General features: G+C 37.1%; 1 protein-coding gene across 4 annotated transcripts in view; it reads right to left on the reverse strand.

Annotated features, from left to right (window-relative positions):
* LOC149455266 (sodium/calcium exchanger 1) overlaps positions 1 to 19,075 on the reverse strand; it is a 439,670-nt gene that overhangs the window by 114,418 nt on the left and 306,177 nt on the right. For 2 of the 4 annotated variants that reach the window (XM_089686497.1, XM_089686498.1), the window contains exons 3-4: positions 8,857 to 8,963; positions 2,790 to 2,810 (exon numbers count right to left, since the gene is read on the reverse strand). In XM_089686497.1, the coding sequence (XP_089542623.1) occupies positions 2,790 to 2,810; positions 8,857 to 8,963 (128 nt within the window). Of the gene's footprint in view, positions 1 to 2,789; positions 2,811 to 8,349; positions 8,454 to 8,856; positions 8,964 to 19,075 lie in introns of all 4 variants that reach the window. The other 2 variants (XM_089686501.1, XM_089686499.1) reach the window with 2 other exon arrangements.

Consider the following 19,075-nt stretch of genomic DNA (forward strand, 5'->3'; position numbering starts at 1 on the left):
AACCATTCCATTGTAGCTCTGGCTGTATGTTTAGAGTTGTTGCCCTGCTGGAAGGTGAACCTTCACCCCAGTCTCAAGTCTTTTGCAGATTCTAACAGTTTTTTTTCTACGACTGCCCTGTATATGGCTCCATCCATCTTCCTATCAACTCTGACCATCCCCAGTGAAGAAAAGCATTCCCACAACATGATGCTACCACTATCATGTTTCACAGTGGGGATGGTGTGTTTAGTGGTGTGTAGTATTAGTTTTCTGCCACATATAACACTTTGCTTTTAGGTCAAAAAAGTAAAATTTTGGTCTCATCTGACCAGAGCACCATCTACGTATGTTGTGTCCCCCACATGGCTTCTCCCAAACTGCAAACAGGACTTTTTATGGCTTTCTTTCAACAATGGCTTTCTTCTTGCCACTCTTCCATAAAGGCCACAACTTGTGGAGTGCGCAACTAATAGTTGTCCTGTGGACAGATTCTCCCACCTGAGCTGTGCATCTCTGCAGCTCCTCCAGAGTTACCATGGGCCTCTTGGCTGCTTCTCTGATTAATGCTCTCCTTGCCTGGCCTGTCAGTTTAGGTGGACGGCCATGTCTTGGTAAGTTTGCAGTTGTGCCATACTCTTTCTATTTTCGGATGATGGATTGAGCAGTGCTCTGTGAGATGTTCAAATCTTTGAATTTTTTTTATAACCTAACCCTGCTTTAAACGTCTATACAATTTTATCCCTGACCTGTCTGGTATGTTCCTTGGCCTTCATGATGCTGTTTGTTCACTAATGTTCTCTAACAAATCTCTGAGGGCTTCACAGAACAGCTGTATTTATACTGAGATTACATTACACACAGGTGGACTCTATTTACATGACTTCTGAAGGCAATTGGTTCCACTAGATTTTAGTTAGGGGTAAAAGAGCAAAGGGGGCTGAATACAAATGCACACCACAATTTTTAGATATTTATTTGCAAAAAATTTTGAAAACCACTTGTGCCACTTTGTGTTGGTCTATCACATAAAATCCCAAATAAAATACATTTACCTTTTGGGTTGTAACAAAATGTGGAAACTTTTAAGGGGTATGAATACTTTTTCAAGGCACTGTATATTGACTATTAATGATGGCTTGGAATTTTAAGGGGATATCAATATTCAGTTTTGGATGTGCATTAATGACTATAGTTCATATCTATGAAAAGTGTTTCCTAATTCTTTGCCTACCACTCAATTAGTGGATTATCTCTTGTGATGCTTGATTACGTCACTTGTGAAATATGGGTACTATATCACCAGGAACATAATGAAGTATGCTTTCTGTTGGGTGGGATTTAGTTATTAAACTAGACCAGGCTTTTCTAAATACTTAGGAGCTAATTTACTAAAGTCAACTAGGTTGCTCTTTTTTCATTTCCTTAGCTTAGTGAATGCGGTGAAAACTCTCTTTGCAAAGAATACCCAACCAGGCGCAAGACAAAAAAAGAGTATTTTTAGTTGCACATGTTTGAATACTGGAAGTTGGCACAGCTTCCCTACAATAATTATGCTAAGGGAAAATGTCCTTGCAAAGTGTGCAGCCTGTGTGCCGTTAGTTAATCAACCCCTTAAAGAATATCTAGCACCAAAACCCTTGTCAGCATTGTTTTGGCCATCTGTTCAAGAGATTTCAGCAAGTAGGCTCCACAGAAGACGTTACGCCGCCGTGTCTGCGAATTGGATCGGCGGCCATCTTGGCATGTGATACATTGCTTGTTCCATGTGGAATGTTTTATATGGGATACTTTTATGATTATTAAAACTACTACACTATATATCATTCCCTGGACTCCATATGGTGAGCTTTTTTCCTTCAGGACCTAATCTGACTAGTAAAGTTGCTGGAATGCGAATGACATAGACCTCATGATATACATGCTACTGACCAAGTAGCTTTCTGGTGAGTGCATAGCAGTGGAGGAGCTTGCACTGGATACAGAGCACTTTGTAGGATTGAGCACTATTGGTCGTGATTGACATCACAACTCTAAATATCTTTACTGGAAGGACTTTATTGTTTACTATCATGTTTGTTACATCGTAACACATTTACTTTGTTTTATTCACTGATTTGTATCACTTTGTTAAGTATTAAAAATAGACAGGAGATCTATCTTCTCACCACAACTAATCTTTTATGCCTACATCATTCTTTCATTACATTTCATTTGGGCTTCCCTTTAAGAAGCCAATTTCCAGTGATTCGCTGCTCTAACATAACAGATGGCCATCTAGAGAAGGCCTCAGCATCAATTAACTGCCTGGAATAAGAGGAAATCCCAGTTTAAAGCAGAATTTTGTAATAGCCCAATCTTGGATGTTAGCAGACCTTGAGGAGCATATTGGCTTGGTATGGCGGTTTGGGACTAGACAGAATGTTGGATTACTGTCTACAACCCCAAGAGCATGGTCGCCTGATTTCAGTGGATTTGTGAAACAAATCTCTTCCACTATCTACACTAGCTGCCAAAATCCAATTCAGTGCATTAATCACACTTCACATCAGTCAATTCCATTTTAATTGTTAACGAAACAGCTGTTTTATGGAAAACCGACTACTTGCACAGTTTAAAAGAGTACCTCTTATAACTCAGCAAATACGTTTTTATTTCATTATAAAAAACTAAATGGCACTGGCACCGCTGCAAAATAAATCAAGAAGTAAATGACCAACATAATAAAAAGAACACATAAGGCAAAAGCATATCTATAGTGCAGACAGGGAAATTGCTAAGGTGGAAATCATAGGAAATGAAATGCTTACCAAGCTCATTCAACAACAGGGCTGCGAAGAGAACACATAGGAGACAGACACAGGATAAGAAACACAAATGAATAGCGATAATGGAGAAGATGACCACAGAAAGATCTCTATTGAGCTGGGGAGGCTTAAATTAAGTGTCAGCAGCCATTGTGTGAGAATGCATCCAAGTGCTTTACTCAAAACCATTGACATCACTGAGGCAACTATCAGGTCACATTCCCATGCATATTGGTTCAAGCCACAGAAATAAATGATGATGTCATCGGTCTTTGGCGAATGATTTCTATCACCCAGAACAATGGTCAATTCCACAAAATGGCTGCCTTACAGGAGTGTGTTAATACTTAGAAACATCTACTGATATGTTCATGTTATTTTTAAAATGTCAACAATAAGCTGTACATTTCCTGAATAGCTTTATTGTAATTATTTAAACTATGTGTATAAACTACAGGAAGCATTCTGAAATATAGTCATTTAATAAACTAATTTGGGGGCTTTTGTTACTAGTATGAGCTGTATTGGGAGAGCTGTAGCTAGATCTTATGATTTGAGAATTGTTTTATGGTATTGTGTTGTTTTAACACATCAATGAATTGCCCTGCTATCAATTAATTTTTGAGTACATTTTGTTCAATAGAGTAAAAATAATTATGAGCTAATTTGAGAATCTTACTCTAAGGAGTGTAGTACTATGATATGGCCATGAGATGGCAGTGCTGCTTTGCATGTCAAAGAGCAAGTTTTATTGAAGATGACCAATCCACTAATTTACCATTTAAAAGGTTTGACCTAAATTCCTGTTTAATAGTAATGGTTTGCAATTAGAATTTGCAATGGCCCTGTGTTAAATGAAATGCCATATACAATATGTGTATATATATATATATATATATATATATATATATATATATATATATAAAATATTTATTTGCATGTATTACATATATTCTCATTTGATTTTCATATTGCTTTCTGCACCCACAAAAGGTAACAAAGACTTGCCAAATGCAATATACTACATGAGCCCATTTACACAATAACACAAGGCTCTAATTAAGCAACACTGGAACCCCATTCCATAAGGTAACATAAACCTCATTAAGCTATTTTAGGGTTATAATGCAAATGAGCAACCTGGTGTGTTTTATCACATAGCCAAGTTTCTCTTGGCATTCCTTTTGTGAAATGATTGTAATAATTATTTTGCATGTTCACTAATTAAGAAGCTTTTGTATCCTACCCAAAAATCTACAAAACTGGATTTCATGCGGAATATGCTAATAGAGTAATTTCTCATTATATAGGCATAGAAGTTATGAAGAAAATTCCTTTCCATAATTATATTTTATGTCATATCATTTGACATATCTATATTAGACTTAATTAAGTCATCTAATGACTTGACCAAATTAGGCTAACATCCTTGTCATAATTATACACCTGATGTAATACAAACTGAATCGGTCTATGAACTGGAATGCAAGGCTGAGGATTTAGATTCAGTGGTGACTTTAAAGTTTTTGTGCTTTGTATGATATGATCTATGTAATTATTGTGCACTAATCGTAAACGTTCTGTCCTCCTAAAACTTGTCCTTTCTTCAGCTTTATACTGCTGAGTTGACAACCTGTTGGTTGCTTATAATGTTTCCTGGATTTTTCAGCGATAGAACCTTCCTTGTTGTCCACTATGGTCTTTATGATCTAAGAAAGCTTTTGGCTCAGCATGATAAATGCACAAATGCCAGCTTGCTATTACCGTACAAAGTCTGATAGATAGTAAATGAATTATGATGACGCAGGCAGAGCAGGAATTTCACAGATGACTTCTCATCGCTGATGGCACAGGGCACTGTAAGCAGCTTACAGGTTTTTAAACCCATCATCCTCTGCTCAAGAGCCAGTTCTGTTTGAGAGGACCTGGCCTTTAAGAAGGTTGTTTTGTTATGTGTATTGCTGAACAAATCTGGTTGGTTTCAGAATGCCTTATTTGAATCTCATTCCAGGTTCTTAAAGAGACCCTAGAAGTTAAAAAGAAAGACATCTGAAAACTCCCTGAAATTAAAAAAGCTCTTATAATCACCTCTTCAGCTGCCCCTGTCACCTTCCTCCCCTCAATTCCAGGGCTGCAGCCTCCAACGTTGACTTTGCCACTTGGCTATTCTGGATGCGTTGGGTGCCTGTGTTTCTTGCCACATGCCATGTCCTTTCTCAGAACTCCACAGTGATGGATTGGTCAGAGGATGGAACCATGGCAGGCAGTGGGGGACAGTGACATCCAACACTCCCAGAGATGTCAAATTCCAAAGACAATGATGGAGGCTGCAGCACTGGAAAAGAGGGAAGGTAGGAGACACGGAACATCAGAGAGGAGAGTATAATTTCTCTTTACTTGCAGGAATCTTTCATCTGTATTCTTAGTTAACCTGACAGGGTCACTTTAATATGGTATTTATAATTATAGGTAGTATGGCATTTACCACAAGCAAAACCTCTGAATTTAAAACATGCATATTCATATAATTGTTAAAATCTCAAACCTACATGCACATTGCTTCTTTATTATTTTAAGCCATGATATTAGTAACTTTCAATGTAAGTAACTCCTACAGTTTGTATAGTTAGCAATGCACATGCGTAGTCTTATTAGTGAACTATAGTTATTGGCATGTTTATCTGTGATGCGACAGACACTGCAAATATAATGTATGTGATTGCACGGCATAGTGGTTTAAAATGCTTAATTATTTTCACAATGGGTTGTATTTTGTAATAAACTTTTCTGCATGGATCTTTAATGTTACCTAAAACTGGACATATAAAGACTGTTTGTTACCTATGTAATGAAAATGTGAGCACTACATCTGATCATTAACATATATACTTAATGAATAGTTAAAGGGTCAGTTCACTGAAAACTAGAAATTGTGTATAGATACTAACCCCCCCCCCCTATTTTTGTATCTTTCATGGATCAGTAAGATCTGTGTACTTTTGTTCACAGGTTCAGTTGTTTGATATTAGAAGGGGTTTTGTATTTCCCATTGAGTTTTTCATTTATGCTTTAAAATAACACCAAAATTAAATTTTTAAGTGAAGAAAAACAATAAATGCAGGATTGGCCTCTTTTGGTGTAGTATTTTCAGAGCATATTATCTAATTAGTGGATTTGTGAAAGAAAAAGATTTCTGTCAGGTTACTTGAAATGATAAACCTAAATAACAGCTTGTGTTGAATATATCTGTCTCAGCACAGACCTTTGATTTTAAGATAGGTGAAGAAAGGGACCCCCTATATGGCTTGAATATATATGCCAAAATAGTTTTTTTTATAAAAAAGTACAAACTCTTTATATTGTCAAAGAATTGTTGTAGCACATAGACATACAATACATCAACCAAAGTCATAGTACAGCATCAAAATCAGAGTATGAATTACATGATAAGGATACCCAGTATGACTGTGTTTGATTGTCCATAAAAATATATTGTAATATCACCGTTTGTGTACATGATTACAGAGATCGTATTCTAAATGAACCAACGCGTTTCGGAGTGACTTCACTACTTCCTCAGGGAAAAAAGAAGGACTCTGCATATGGGTGACATCATCTACAAGACTGAACATATATTTGTTCAATCTTGTAGATGATGTCACTCATATGCAGAGTCCTTTTTTCCCTGAGGAAGGAGTGAAGTCACTCCAAAACGCATTGGATCATTTAGAATACGATCTCTGTAATCATGTATACAAACGGTGATATTACAATATATTTTTATGGCCAGTCAAACACAGTCATACTGGGTATCCTTATCATGTAATTCATACTCTGATGTTGATGCTGTACTATGACTTTGGATGATGTATTTTATTGTATGTCTATGTGCTACAACAATTCTTTGACAAAATAAAAAGTTTGTACTTTTTTTATAAAAAAAACTCTGCTATATATTCAAGCCTTTAAAGTCCCAAGCCTTATAGAGGGGTCTCTTTCTTCACCTATTTTACAGTTTTGGGGACAGTGGCTTATGATCAGGAATTTCTTTCTCTTTTTGATTTTAAGATGGGTCATTCCATTTTGTATATATGGAAATCCAGAGACCATTTAAAAACTGGAAAACTCAACATTTTAGAGTAATGAGGGATTAGAACCCCTGTCAGATTTTTATTGCTGCCTGTGCCCCTATTAGGGAAATTCACCCACTCTATTTGTCCAGCTTATCATTATCACTGAAAGTGAAAGACATTCCCAAATATTGGATTGTCTTAAGACAAGAATAGAGGGAAAAGCTTCCAATGGGGACACTAGTTCTAATGACCTTGCTGACAACCAAGCATTCCCTCAACTTGGAGGGATTCCTCTTACTTCCTGTTTTAGCTGTAGGACAGGAATTGAATACAAATCTCCCCAATGGAACGCAGATGGCATAATAAAACTGATAGGTGTTATAACCATCCCCTACCCTAACCAAAATGATAAAAATAAACGTTTTGCATTCAGTGCTACTTTAAAATCTGGTAATGTGCATTCTTTGTTGCTCCAAAATAGTTTTGCTGTTGTATGCTGAGGAGTCCCAAAAACGCAAGAGAGAATTGAAGAAGTTTTTTCATCTCAAACAAAACGCACATACCAACACTCGCGTCACTTCCTCAAGCTTGGTGTAAATTCACTCTCCGATATAGTACCACTGTGTGAAATTATTTAATAGAAAACTATCAGAGTTACAGAACTTTTGTAATTCTCCCTTTTATGGGAAGATTTTGTGGCACATCAGCATACAACAGGTGGTAAATTTTGGATCACAATGAACATTTGAAGATTTTCCATTTATATTACATTACAGAGTGTGAGCTGCTGCAGTCTACAAGAAATGTAAGAAACTAGTGGGTAAACCTTCAGATTACCATAGCCAAAATAATAGTTTTGAATGCACTAACTCTTTAAAAAAAATGTTTTTGATGTGTAACCATGGTCCAGCTATAAAGGGAAATTGTTGGAGGACTTTTTCTGATTAACTCTATACCAAGGCATGGGATTACTGAAAAGCAAAACGCTGTATAACTATGTTATTTATAGCATATGTATGGGAAGGCTTTTACATCAAAGAGACAGTGTACACTAGGTTTACTACTGTGACTTGATTACTTAATATGGGTCTTGTGTAGCATAAGATCGCATCTGTGCAATTATGCAGTTATACATGACATGTATGTAAGTGGGAGGAAAACAGAAAGGGAAATAGAGATGTCTATGTAAAACTACTCTTTACCGGTGGTGACTGATGTATAGTAAGTTGCTTTCGTTTTTCCAGTTAACCCTGAGAATACTTTTATAGCAACCTAACGCATTGTAAAATTCTATCATGAGTCAGTAAGACTTCCTTAGAGAAAGATAAGAGAGTAGTAACAAAGAGCTGGCTAGGCTGTACAGGAAGCATTGCACAGAGTTCAGATGCTAAGCAAGAGGAGAGAGAGCAAGTTGTGAGAGTTGGGAATTACAAACAGAAGAGGAGCTTGAATTTTTGAGCTGCTTTATTGGTCTTATTATACTCTCACACCTTTCATTCCTCCTCGTATCCAGATTGGTTCTTCAAGCACAAGGTAGAAATAGGACTCTTTGTCATACTCCTCTCTGTCAAGTATTCTAAGGGTTATGTACTTCCTGTGGGGACACAAGACAAAGGGAAATGGATGTTTGCAGTCACACACATGCTTCAAAGATCATCTAAAGCTCGATGGTTATTATGAGGTTATGAAACAAGGATTGTGCACACATCCCTTCAAGTACGCCAAAAGGCTATCTACTACACGCATTTACTATAATTTGAACAGTTATCTTACGTAGTATAAATACTGGTAGCATGCGTAACATAAAGCATTCATCACATTAATCAACTTGAGGACAATCTGGAAAGCTTGAAATTTGTTATCTTGACAAGTAAAGTCCCTTGTTTATGTACGTAAAAGGATGTGTGCATTTGAGTCAATGGTTTGAACAAGCCATCCAAGTTTGCTAAGTCAGACATATTACTGGTTAGGGCTCAGCATGATAGCAGATCCCCCACCTTTCTTCTCACTCATCTCCACCAGACGAGGTTCCCCAATCTCAAGGTAGAAGGTCTTGTTTTTCTCATATTCCTCATCATCAATTATTTTCACAGATATGGTTTTGCTGCAAGAAGAGAAGGAAAGATTGAAGAGAGGAAGCATAGAACAATGCAGAAAGAAAATAAGAAGGACAAAATGTGGAGTAAGCAGTATCAGGGAAAAGCAAAATAGAAGGAAATAGAAAGTCTAGCAAGGGAAACCCAAAACAAGACAGGCAGCTTATAACCACTTTTTCAATTTAAATTTTTATATATACCTGTGAACTAATATAGAGTAAAACAGGACTTTATTACTAATATTATTTTTTAGATAAGCAATTGAACCTTAAAAAGAATGCATATCATATAATAACATACAAGGTAAAACATTCCCCCCTAATCATAATTATTAAGCATTACTTTTCACAAACTCTTTCGTTTTTGAGAAAATATATATGAAAGAATGCCGGTTAGTATTGGTCAGCTTCCATTTTGCTAAATAAACTGTTGAAAACACAGGGGGATTATAAGTACCAACAATTCCAATATTAACTTTTATTAGTATGCATAAGCCAAAACATTTCCTTAGTTTTGGATAGAGTAGGAAATAGTTAACATACATGAGTTTTATTTATTGCTGTCTATGTTTTATTGGGGAGATTTCACCTTACCTCTCTCCAGAATGAAGGAAAAGCCCCCCTAATCCTGGTGACAACTGTAACTGTAATTTTGGATTTTACATCACGTTGGGTCCCTAGAATGATGGTCACCAGGATAAATAAAGGTGTGAATCTCCCCAAAGAGGAAACACACAGAAATAAAACTTGCCAAAAGTGCTAACTCTTCCCTATTTGATCCAATATGAAACTTTCAGTGTACAATATACATTAAAGCGGAGCTCCAGTCCCCATAACAAATTTATTTTAAAAGCTGACCCAGAATTATTTATTCTTTAACATTAATAAATGGATACATTTATTTGGTATAACCTTCTAATTAGTTTTAAATAAGTAACAGTTTACCTTGATCTCGGAAGCAGGCAGGCGCCATGATGGATGTGGGCATCTGAAGCCTGCAAGTCTATATTTCTTGGAGTTGGTGCTGCTGGCTATCCCAGCATGCAGTAATGACACTGCTCGGCGCAATTTCCGATTTTTAACTAACATGATAGTCAGCAACTAGGAACCCAAAGGACTCCTGGGAAACAGGACTCGACATCCCAGGAGACTTTGCGAATCACCTTCATACATCATCATCTAGTTGGCCGGTACCGAAGTGCAGTCTTTGCACGTGATTTAAAGGTATTTACAATATTTAAAAAAAATATATGGTTATTCTAATCATGCTGACCACCACAGGAACAGTGTTAACAGAGGGACATTAAAAAAAAAGGTGGAACTCCGCTTTAAATAAGAAAGTTACTCAAATACAATTTCAATTTGCATAAACATATCTAACAGCATTCTATCAAACAAAGAGCAAACAACTATTAGGACCTTTTGCATGTGACCCGTAAAAAACATACACTCACCCATACACATGCTCCCTGTGGTATCCAGTAGTTAATACTAATGTTAATATATTTTCCCACAAGGCAGTTCTGCACAAACTGCCCGAGCCCTGCAGTGTCCCACTTATATCCAACTGTTAAACAAATCTTACATTTATGGAAACATAGTAATTAATTTATAATTTCATGCAGAAGCTTTTAAAAATATGCTTTGAAGGGTCAGTCCACAGGTTTAGAATATAATATTCCAACCGTGATAATGATTCTGAACTGAACTTAATAAAATAAAGTACTAGTTTCATAATGAAGTGTTGCTAAACAAGGATAATCTAATCCTTTTATCATCAACTCTAGCTGCACTCAAGAATCTGCCTGCACACACCAGTTGCCTTTTGTAGCTGTACCAATTTGATAAAGAATGAACCTTGAGAATATTTGCTGACAAGGCTGTTTTATAAATTGAAGGTGGAAAAAATAAGCTTAAATAAAAATTTCAGAAGCTATCTGGAAAGCCCCCAGTTAGAAACCTTCCTATCATGTTGCTAGGACTTGAACATTGAAGGACATTCAGTCGTAGCATTACAGCGATGAAAGCCAATGGTTCTTATATACTAGCTACAAGGCAGGACATAGGGGTTTGCAGTTTTTTGGTCAGACTTTTGGGGGGGGTGTCGTCGATGCAAGTTGTCTTTTTCTTTATATTGCCAGGGCACCTCAATGTTTGGAAACTTGATTTTTGATATGGCTGAAACTGGGGATTTGTAACTTTTATTTATGGATAACCTGAGTCTTGGTACAGCTGACATTGGGATCTGTGGATCTGTAACCCTTTAACGAGCTGTAAGACCATTTATAACCTAATGGTCATTTATCTCTAGTAAGAGTCTTGCTCATGTATACTGCCAAGCCTGAGCACCAGGTGTTTATTTGAGATCACAAATCACCATGAAAATGTACTGGTGTAAATTCTATGAACTTTATAGTTTGGATTGAGTTACTAGACCACACAGTTTTTGTATTGTTTATGTACAATATTAATAGGTGTTGGTTTTTCACTTGAATCCAAGCTGATTGCAATATTGATTTAAACGGTAAGTACACATGAAAAAAAATTAATACGTCATCTTTTTGCCAGTAAGAAAAATGTGAATTTTTTTTTTTTAATTGGAGTTTGTAAAGCATTGCCATGCAAGACTCCTGCAGACTTGTCAGTGTATATGTGTACACATACTTCGTATGGGCAGGCAGATACACACTGACAGGAAGAGACAATGAAGAGACAATGAACTACCACGGCGCTCAACAGCGAGGTGGTAGTTCATTGCGAACTACAAGCCAACAGCTACCAGTACTTGTAGTTTCCCATTCATAGAACAAATTTTAGTGCTGGCAGCTCCAAAGCCCTTCTACCTCTAGCACGGATTCTTTGTTTATATAGGATCCTGATGGGAGCTTACACCAGGCTGATGGATCTCTCTCTTCTTCCACATTTGAAGGCAGTGGTTCCTGAGTGGCCAATTGCCAAGCTGTCATGTGAGAAAAAGGATTATGAGACACATGCTCCTTTACAACTGGAAGTAATTAATGGTAGTGAACATAGGAGAGGTAGATCAAAGGGAAGCTTAGCATAAACAGCAGCAGGAGACTGCTTAAAAGTCAACCTTTTGCTATACACTATGCACTGGTAGAGCATAGGTTCACTTTAAACTCTCCATATAGTGTACAAAAGACAATGTATGCCAGACTTGTGAAAGGTCTGTAAAGATTAAAAATCTTACCTACACAAAATATTGTTTGCTTGCATAATAAGCGTCAGATATTTTAGAAACGATGCCTCCAGGTACAGGAAATGTGCATGAGCATTATGAACATTTGTTCATTAAACTAGAGATGTAAAAACACACATTCAAAAAAGATTGTTGGCCAGATGGGAAAAGGCTGAACATTTCTAGCTGTACACATCTATTTTTACTATTTTTCATGTCACAAGTTCAGAAGCTATAGCAGGGGTTGATCTGAGTCAGACACTTGTGAGGCAACCAAGACTTGGATAGGCATTAGAATTAACATAAGTGTCATCTCAGAGGCATCACCTTTGTCCAGCAATTAGATGCTGAACTTGGATGATGCCTCAACAAAGGTAGCTCTGTCCTTCTGGGGAGTAAAACAGATAAAGGCATTGTTGTCTGTGGGGGGCTGCTGTAATCTCCTTTAGAATATACCTAGCAGTCTTATGCTAACATTTTACCTAGCATAATATAAAAAAAAATATTTAATCCTTTGTCCACTTAAAAGTGTGCAATGGTGAGTCAACAACAAATGGCAAAAGCCTAAGGCTATTTTGAAATAGCATCACATGTAATAATGGTATGCTACCAAGTCTACCATGGTGTTTTTTTATCTGGCATTTTTGCTTCGTAGCAGGGAAATAAAGGAAGGCATGAAAGCAGGAAGAAGGAAAGAACCAAACTGAACTGGCAGCATTTCACCGGATAACATATAAAGCTGGCAATTTAAAGCTGGCAATTTTACAGCTTTAAAGAAGCTAATTATTTTGTTAATGGCTATTGTACTGCAAATTTTATGTACATCAGGCAATGCAAATCCAGCCAATAAGCAACCCATCTTACTGTCATCTAAACAGAGAGACAATGGGGGGGCACTTTAGTGCTGATTTTGATCCGGTTCTACATGCAGCCGCTAAGAACTCTCTCTAATTGACAAGATTATGTTCCAACAGCCATACCAGATTGAATATGTAATCACCGTGTTATGATACTTATCGACTGACTACTATGTGTTTGCCATTTTTGTGATTCTTCAAATCAAGGGACTCCGGTAGGCACATCCATGAGGACTCTTACAGAGGAAATTGCAGAGCAGGGCTGCCTTCAGAAAGCTTAATTTATTTGACATTATGCTCAGTGTTCTGTGCTTGTTTCAGAATTAGCCTAATTCTACAGCTTCTTTGGCACACACTGAGTAATTTGTCCATTCACTGTGATGCAGTTCTTTCACCCTAACGAAAATATTGTACTAAAGGAAAGAACTGCTTTGCTTATAAGCAAATTGCAAAATTAAACTAGAACTACAATCTAAAAACCCAGCTGAACTAAACACTCTCCATGTGGATCAATACAAGGTATGTGCAAAGTGGTACAGTTTGTTTTCTTTCAAAAGTGCGGCAGCCTAAATAGAAAAGCCTGTCTCCTACTACCGTGTTGTAAAGAAAGACCTTTGCTTTCTGTGTGGAAGCAGTGGTCTCTCATCACAGGTTCAGCTTGCCCCCTGCCAAGTCAGAGCTATAGCTCTATCATCATCAGGGAGTAATATTATTATTATTATTATTATTATTATTAATAATAATAATAATAATAATAATAATAATAACTATACTACACATTTTACTTATAGGCACCTTTCAGAACACACAAGGTCACCTTACAAAGATAAAAACAGAGCCAAAACAGTAAATAAATAAAATAAATATACATTACATAATCATGAATTACAGTATGCGCTTTGCTTGTTGCAGACCTATAGATCTGACTCAGCAAGGAAGGGGGCATGCCAGACCTCTGCAGAGATACCACTGCTTTCAGGTTCTACTTTGAAGCATGCTGGCAGGGAACAAGCAGTGTTAATCAGGATATGGTTGCTTTTACTGAAATGTAACTGTAAGACTTTATTCTCTTCCCACTCAGCCCCAGTATCCCTTTAATAGAGTCTGTATGCCCAGAGGGTGGAAAGGATCAGTGATCAATAACCACTGTGATTGGCGGTCACAGTAATCACATGTTCAAGAGATAGTCCTCCTTTCTACCGACGATTAGTGGGGACTGAGAGCTGTCTTTGACAACTCAGTCTATGTGCTGGGAACGTGCAGTGAGTGTACTACACTCTCAACACAGAAACATGGGCCACCCAGTGATATATGCAGTGCACGGGCATTAAAGCCCACACTTTTGTCATCAGCAACAAGTTAAACACCTTTTGTTTTGATGCACCTACAATGCATTTAGTTGTTTTAGGTGAAAGTCTAATTGGGCTTGAAATCCATTTCCTACCATTGCCCTGGTAGCGGTGCTCTGACATGGATCACTGCAACCTGCTATGAAAGGATGATAACAGAAGGGAAGTTGTTACAAGCATTGGGTATACATCATATTCTGTTGCTTATTTAGTATTTTTGCCTGTATTGCTATTTTCCTTGCTTCCTAACTTTTATAGTTGTCACAGTTTAAGTAAGGGGAATGCTCTTCAAACTATAAAACAAATGTTTTGGCTGAACATACACTTTAACTTTTAAGTCAGTAAGCATCCATCATTCTTTATGTGTATCCTAACAGCTGTTCTGATTACATTGTACAAAAAGATCTAAACATGTAATTCAGATTGTAAAGTGATGTAACATCTAAAATTGATTTCTTAAAGGGGATCTTTAGTCTAAGAAAAATTAAATTAGTAAAAGTCAGCAGCTACAAATACTGTAGCTGCTGACTTTAATAAAAAGACACTTACCTGTCCAAGGATCCTGCGGTGTCCTCACCCATGCTGGGTCTTCGCCGGTCTTTGGGTCCCTGGTTCTGACATATTTACTGTGGGAATTCAGCTGTTACTCCTAGCAGCTTCACAGCCGGCTTCCCACTGTGCAGGCACGAGTCATGATGCACTTTCTGAAAGGACCCCCAAACTCTTGGTACCTGTGATGTGTCCCTGAAGGCTGTGGACGGTCAACTAGGAGATTCCAGTGAAAGTGGAAGTGGGTCCCTGCCAAAACTAGGTACCTGCTCCCCCCCCCAAAAAAAAAGTGTTCCAAAAGTGTCAGAGGAGGGAGGGAGGAGGACATAATGCAGAACTTCCCTTTTTAGGTGAAGTTCTGCTTTAAACAAAGTTACTATTTATTCATATATGAGTATTCAAGACTCTGTTTGTTTTTGTTTTTTTTGCTGGGTGAGACTTTGATATCTTTATATCTATAAATTGTGTTTTCCCTTGTTTGTATAAAAGTCAAAGGATTGTCCTTTATGGTTAAAAATAATTCATTCTGGGCAACGATTCCTGAACTGCCTTTTATGTTCAGCAAACAAAAAACAAATTGCTGTTATGAATATGCAAAGTGACTGCCATTATTTACCTCTGTGACTAATTTAATGAATAAAAATAGAATTGCAGGTAAGAGGTAAATGGCATTTGTCAGAGGAGCAGGTGATGTGGCTTTCACGGAATTTATGAGCAATGATAACTAAAACTGGAGTGTATATCTAATTTCATTTTAAATGCCCTCTAACCCCCACCAATGCGGTAGAGTCAAAAGACTGTTTTATCATGTCTCCCCTTTGCCCCGAGTTTACAATGCTCTACAACTGTCCAGCAAAGTGTCCAGTTTAAATCTTTTGACTGATATTTTGTGACTTAACATCAAAGGTACTAGTCAGTACAGATTATAAAAGAGAGACAATCTGGAGTGACACAAAACTGCTGAAAGTAGAAATGTCAAAGTGGCTCCCAGCTTGCTATTTCTAGGAATATTTTACATATAGACTGTCACTATAAATATTTACTATTGAAATGATGTAATGGAAATGGAAGGCAAAAGATAATAAATAGACTATGGATACATAGGCATTTTCCTTCAAGGGAAAATATATTGCATATACAGTAAAAATATAGATTATTGATATTTACCTAAAAGTAAATTTAATATCACTTTCACAATTTTACATGCTTATTTATTGTTATTGTAGTAGTGATTTGTAGATAAGCCACTAGAGGGAGCTCTATGAGGCCAAGTGTAATTACATTGTTCATCGCTTAACAAATGTTGAAATGAGATGTTAGTCACACATTAGAGTTGATTTACTAAAGCTGAAGAGTGCAAAATAAGGTACAATTCTGCATAGAAGCCAATCAGCTGCCATTTTTGTTTGCCAAAGCTTAATTGAACAAACTGAGGTTAGAAGCGGATTGTCTACTATGCACAACTGCACTTTCCAGTTTTAGTAAATCAACCCCATTGGGTGCACTGATTTTGAACGACTCATAGGCTTGCATTGTGAGACGGTGCAGTAAAGAACAACCTCTATGTACTACTGCAGAAAGCAAAGTTTGCATATGTACAGAGCAAATGTAGCTAGCTACTGATAAGTACATAAACATTACAAATTATACAAAGGAAAAATAAAGATTATTAAAGCATTATTACACAATGATAAGGTTATTTAAATCAATGTGATGTCTTTTACATATGTATCTTAATCACTTCCCACCGGAGATACGCATACATGTGGCCTCTTGGCAGGTGGGCTTTAAAGTGGAAGTAAACTACTTTTTGCATATTTTACGTACAGGTAAGCCTTTAGGAAGGTACTGTAAATATCTCCTAAATGTGCACTGTTTAGGAAATATAAATCCTTTATAATAATATAATAATAATAATATAATAATATTTACTCTAGAAGCGCCGGTGATGTTACCAGCGCATGTACACTGTGCTCTCCATGGACGGCATGCATGCCATGGCTGATACTCCCTTCATGCATGAGCGGGAGTGACGACATCGTGGTCTGGCCAATCAGATGGCCACAACTCGTCAACCCGGAAGGAAGACCGGGTGAAAATGGAAGCCTCGGGGAGCCATGACAGTGCTCCGCTGGAAGGCTTAGTTTTCAGGTAAGTAATTCATAATGTGCTAGTATGCACTTAGCTTGCAGGGAGAAGATTTTGTAGAATTTTGTTTCGCGGTTTACTACCGCTTTAATGCCAAGTGGCTGCATATATGTGTCCCAGCAGAATGCTTGAACAAACCACCATTCCTTTACAGCGACAAAAGGGCACCTCCAGAAGAGAATTGACTCATCTACTAGAACGCTGTCATCAGATATAACAAGACTTCCCCCGTTACATTGTCTTTGTAATGTACTGGAAAAGTTTGTGTCCCCAGCCAATACGCCCAGTACCAGTCCTTTGCCTCCAGAGAGGGAGTCTACAGTTAACCCTTGTGAGCTGCACCCACTTATCTCTTAAGAGGAACTCTGGACACCCCTGGATCATCAGCATTTAAAGCCCCGGGACCCAACCATCCTGAGAGGGAGCCCTTTTTACAACTGGCCCAGATGACTATCATGATGATACCAGGATATATTACATAACGTGCACTATTATTGTGCATCCAGTGAGTGTGCATTTCTTCTGTTTCCACAAGCACCGATTGAAGCTTTTGAGACTATATGGGCATGTTTTAGTCACTGACACGAAGGATTTGCCCCATAATTATTTTATTCAATCACTGATACGAACTTTATATCATATATATTTATTTTACGCATATATGAATTTTGCACATATTTATTATTATTAACTGTGAGTACTGCACTTATATACTCTATGTTCCTTTAAAGGTTTTATTCAGTTATCTTCATGTATAGCTGTCTATTAATCTTCATGTGAATCGTTTAAGTGCGCTCGCATATACTGTTTAGTTATATCAAACTTCATTATCATTTTTATTGCTTGACACCTCATCATTTTTTAAGCGCTGCACTATTTATTTATCTATCTAATCTATTGCAAGGTTTATGTTGGTTACCTTGAGTGCTTAGCTGCTGACTGGATAGCGCTCGCTTTTTACATTTTTATTAAGGACAGAGCTTTGTCACCCTATATTAGATAGATCCCAAGTAAGAACCTTGATTGCAGGATCACTAGATATTGTTTTAATTAAAGATGTATATTCAAAACTATTGAAAATTACTTTTTAAATTACAGTAACATGCTGAAACTTATTAGACATTTTAGTGTTTTGGGATGTACTTTCACTATTAGGAAGATGGAAAAGATTGGTAATAAAGAACTGTTATGAACTGAAGAATGCACATTGGTCTTAGGTGTTCATGTATTTATTAAAATTGTAAAATGAATAACATATATTAGGAATTCATTCTTTTTGTAAAAGTAATTGTAAGTACCAGGTTCCAGAATCCCATTCAAATATGCAATGTGAAATGGAAAGTGTGCTACCTCCTAATCTATTCTTCCCAAGGACTTGCAGAGCCTGATCTATGAGAAGAGAAATAATGAAAGCTGAGTAGTTTCTCAGTGAACTAGAAACAAGAGGTCATGGAGGTTTCATTAGCCACAAGGCGCAAAGGGGCATTCGCTGCTTTTCCCTGCTTCCACATCTTCACCAGCCCCAGCAATATTAATTCTAATCCAAATAGATTTTCAGCCCTCAAAAAAGCTTTCTTCATTATATTTAGCTGATGGGGCAGTTTAATTGAAAATCATAGAATATATTAGTTTCAATTAACTTGACTGGTAATACACTCGAATTGTATTTATCTACTAAAAATACATTACATGTTCCAGTTCAATAAGCGTTCCAAGTTTCACACTGCCAGTGGCAGCAACACTAGTATCCTGGGAAAACTGGGATACATGGGAGCCATAATTATATTGTCACTTTAGGCCCAGGCAAGTGACCTTTCATTTAATAAACCTGTCAGGATAAATAGAAGGACAATATAATGATACTTTAAATATTAAACCGGCAAACACAATGAAATGAGTTTTCAGCTCATTAATCACTCTAAAACACAATGGACATGAACTGTGATTCTTTTCCTCCTCTGGAATTCTGTCTCACTGTAATACATATGTATACTTCATGGCCAAAGTATCCACAAGGTT

This window comes from Staurois parvus, unplaced genomic scaffold (genome assembly GCF_062004578.1).
Source record: "Staurois parvus isolate SC_StPar_1 unplaced genomic scaffold, SC_StPar_1.0 ptg000401l, whole genome shotgun sequence".
In the NCBI taxonomy this organism is placed as follows: domain Eukaryota; kingdom Metazoa; phylum Chordata; class Amphibia; order Anura; family Ranidae; genus Staurois; species Staurois parvus.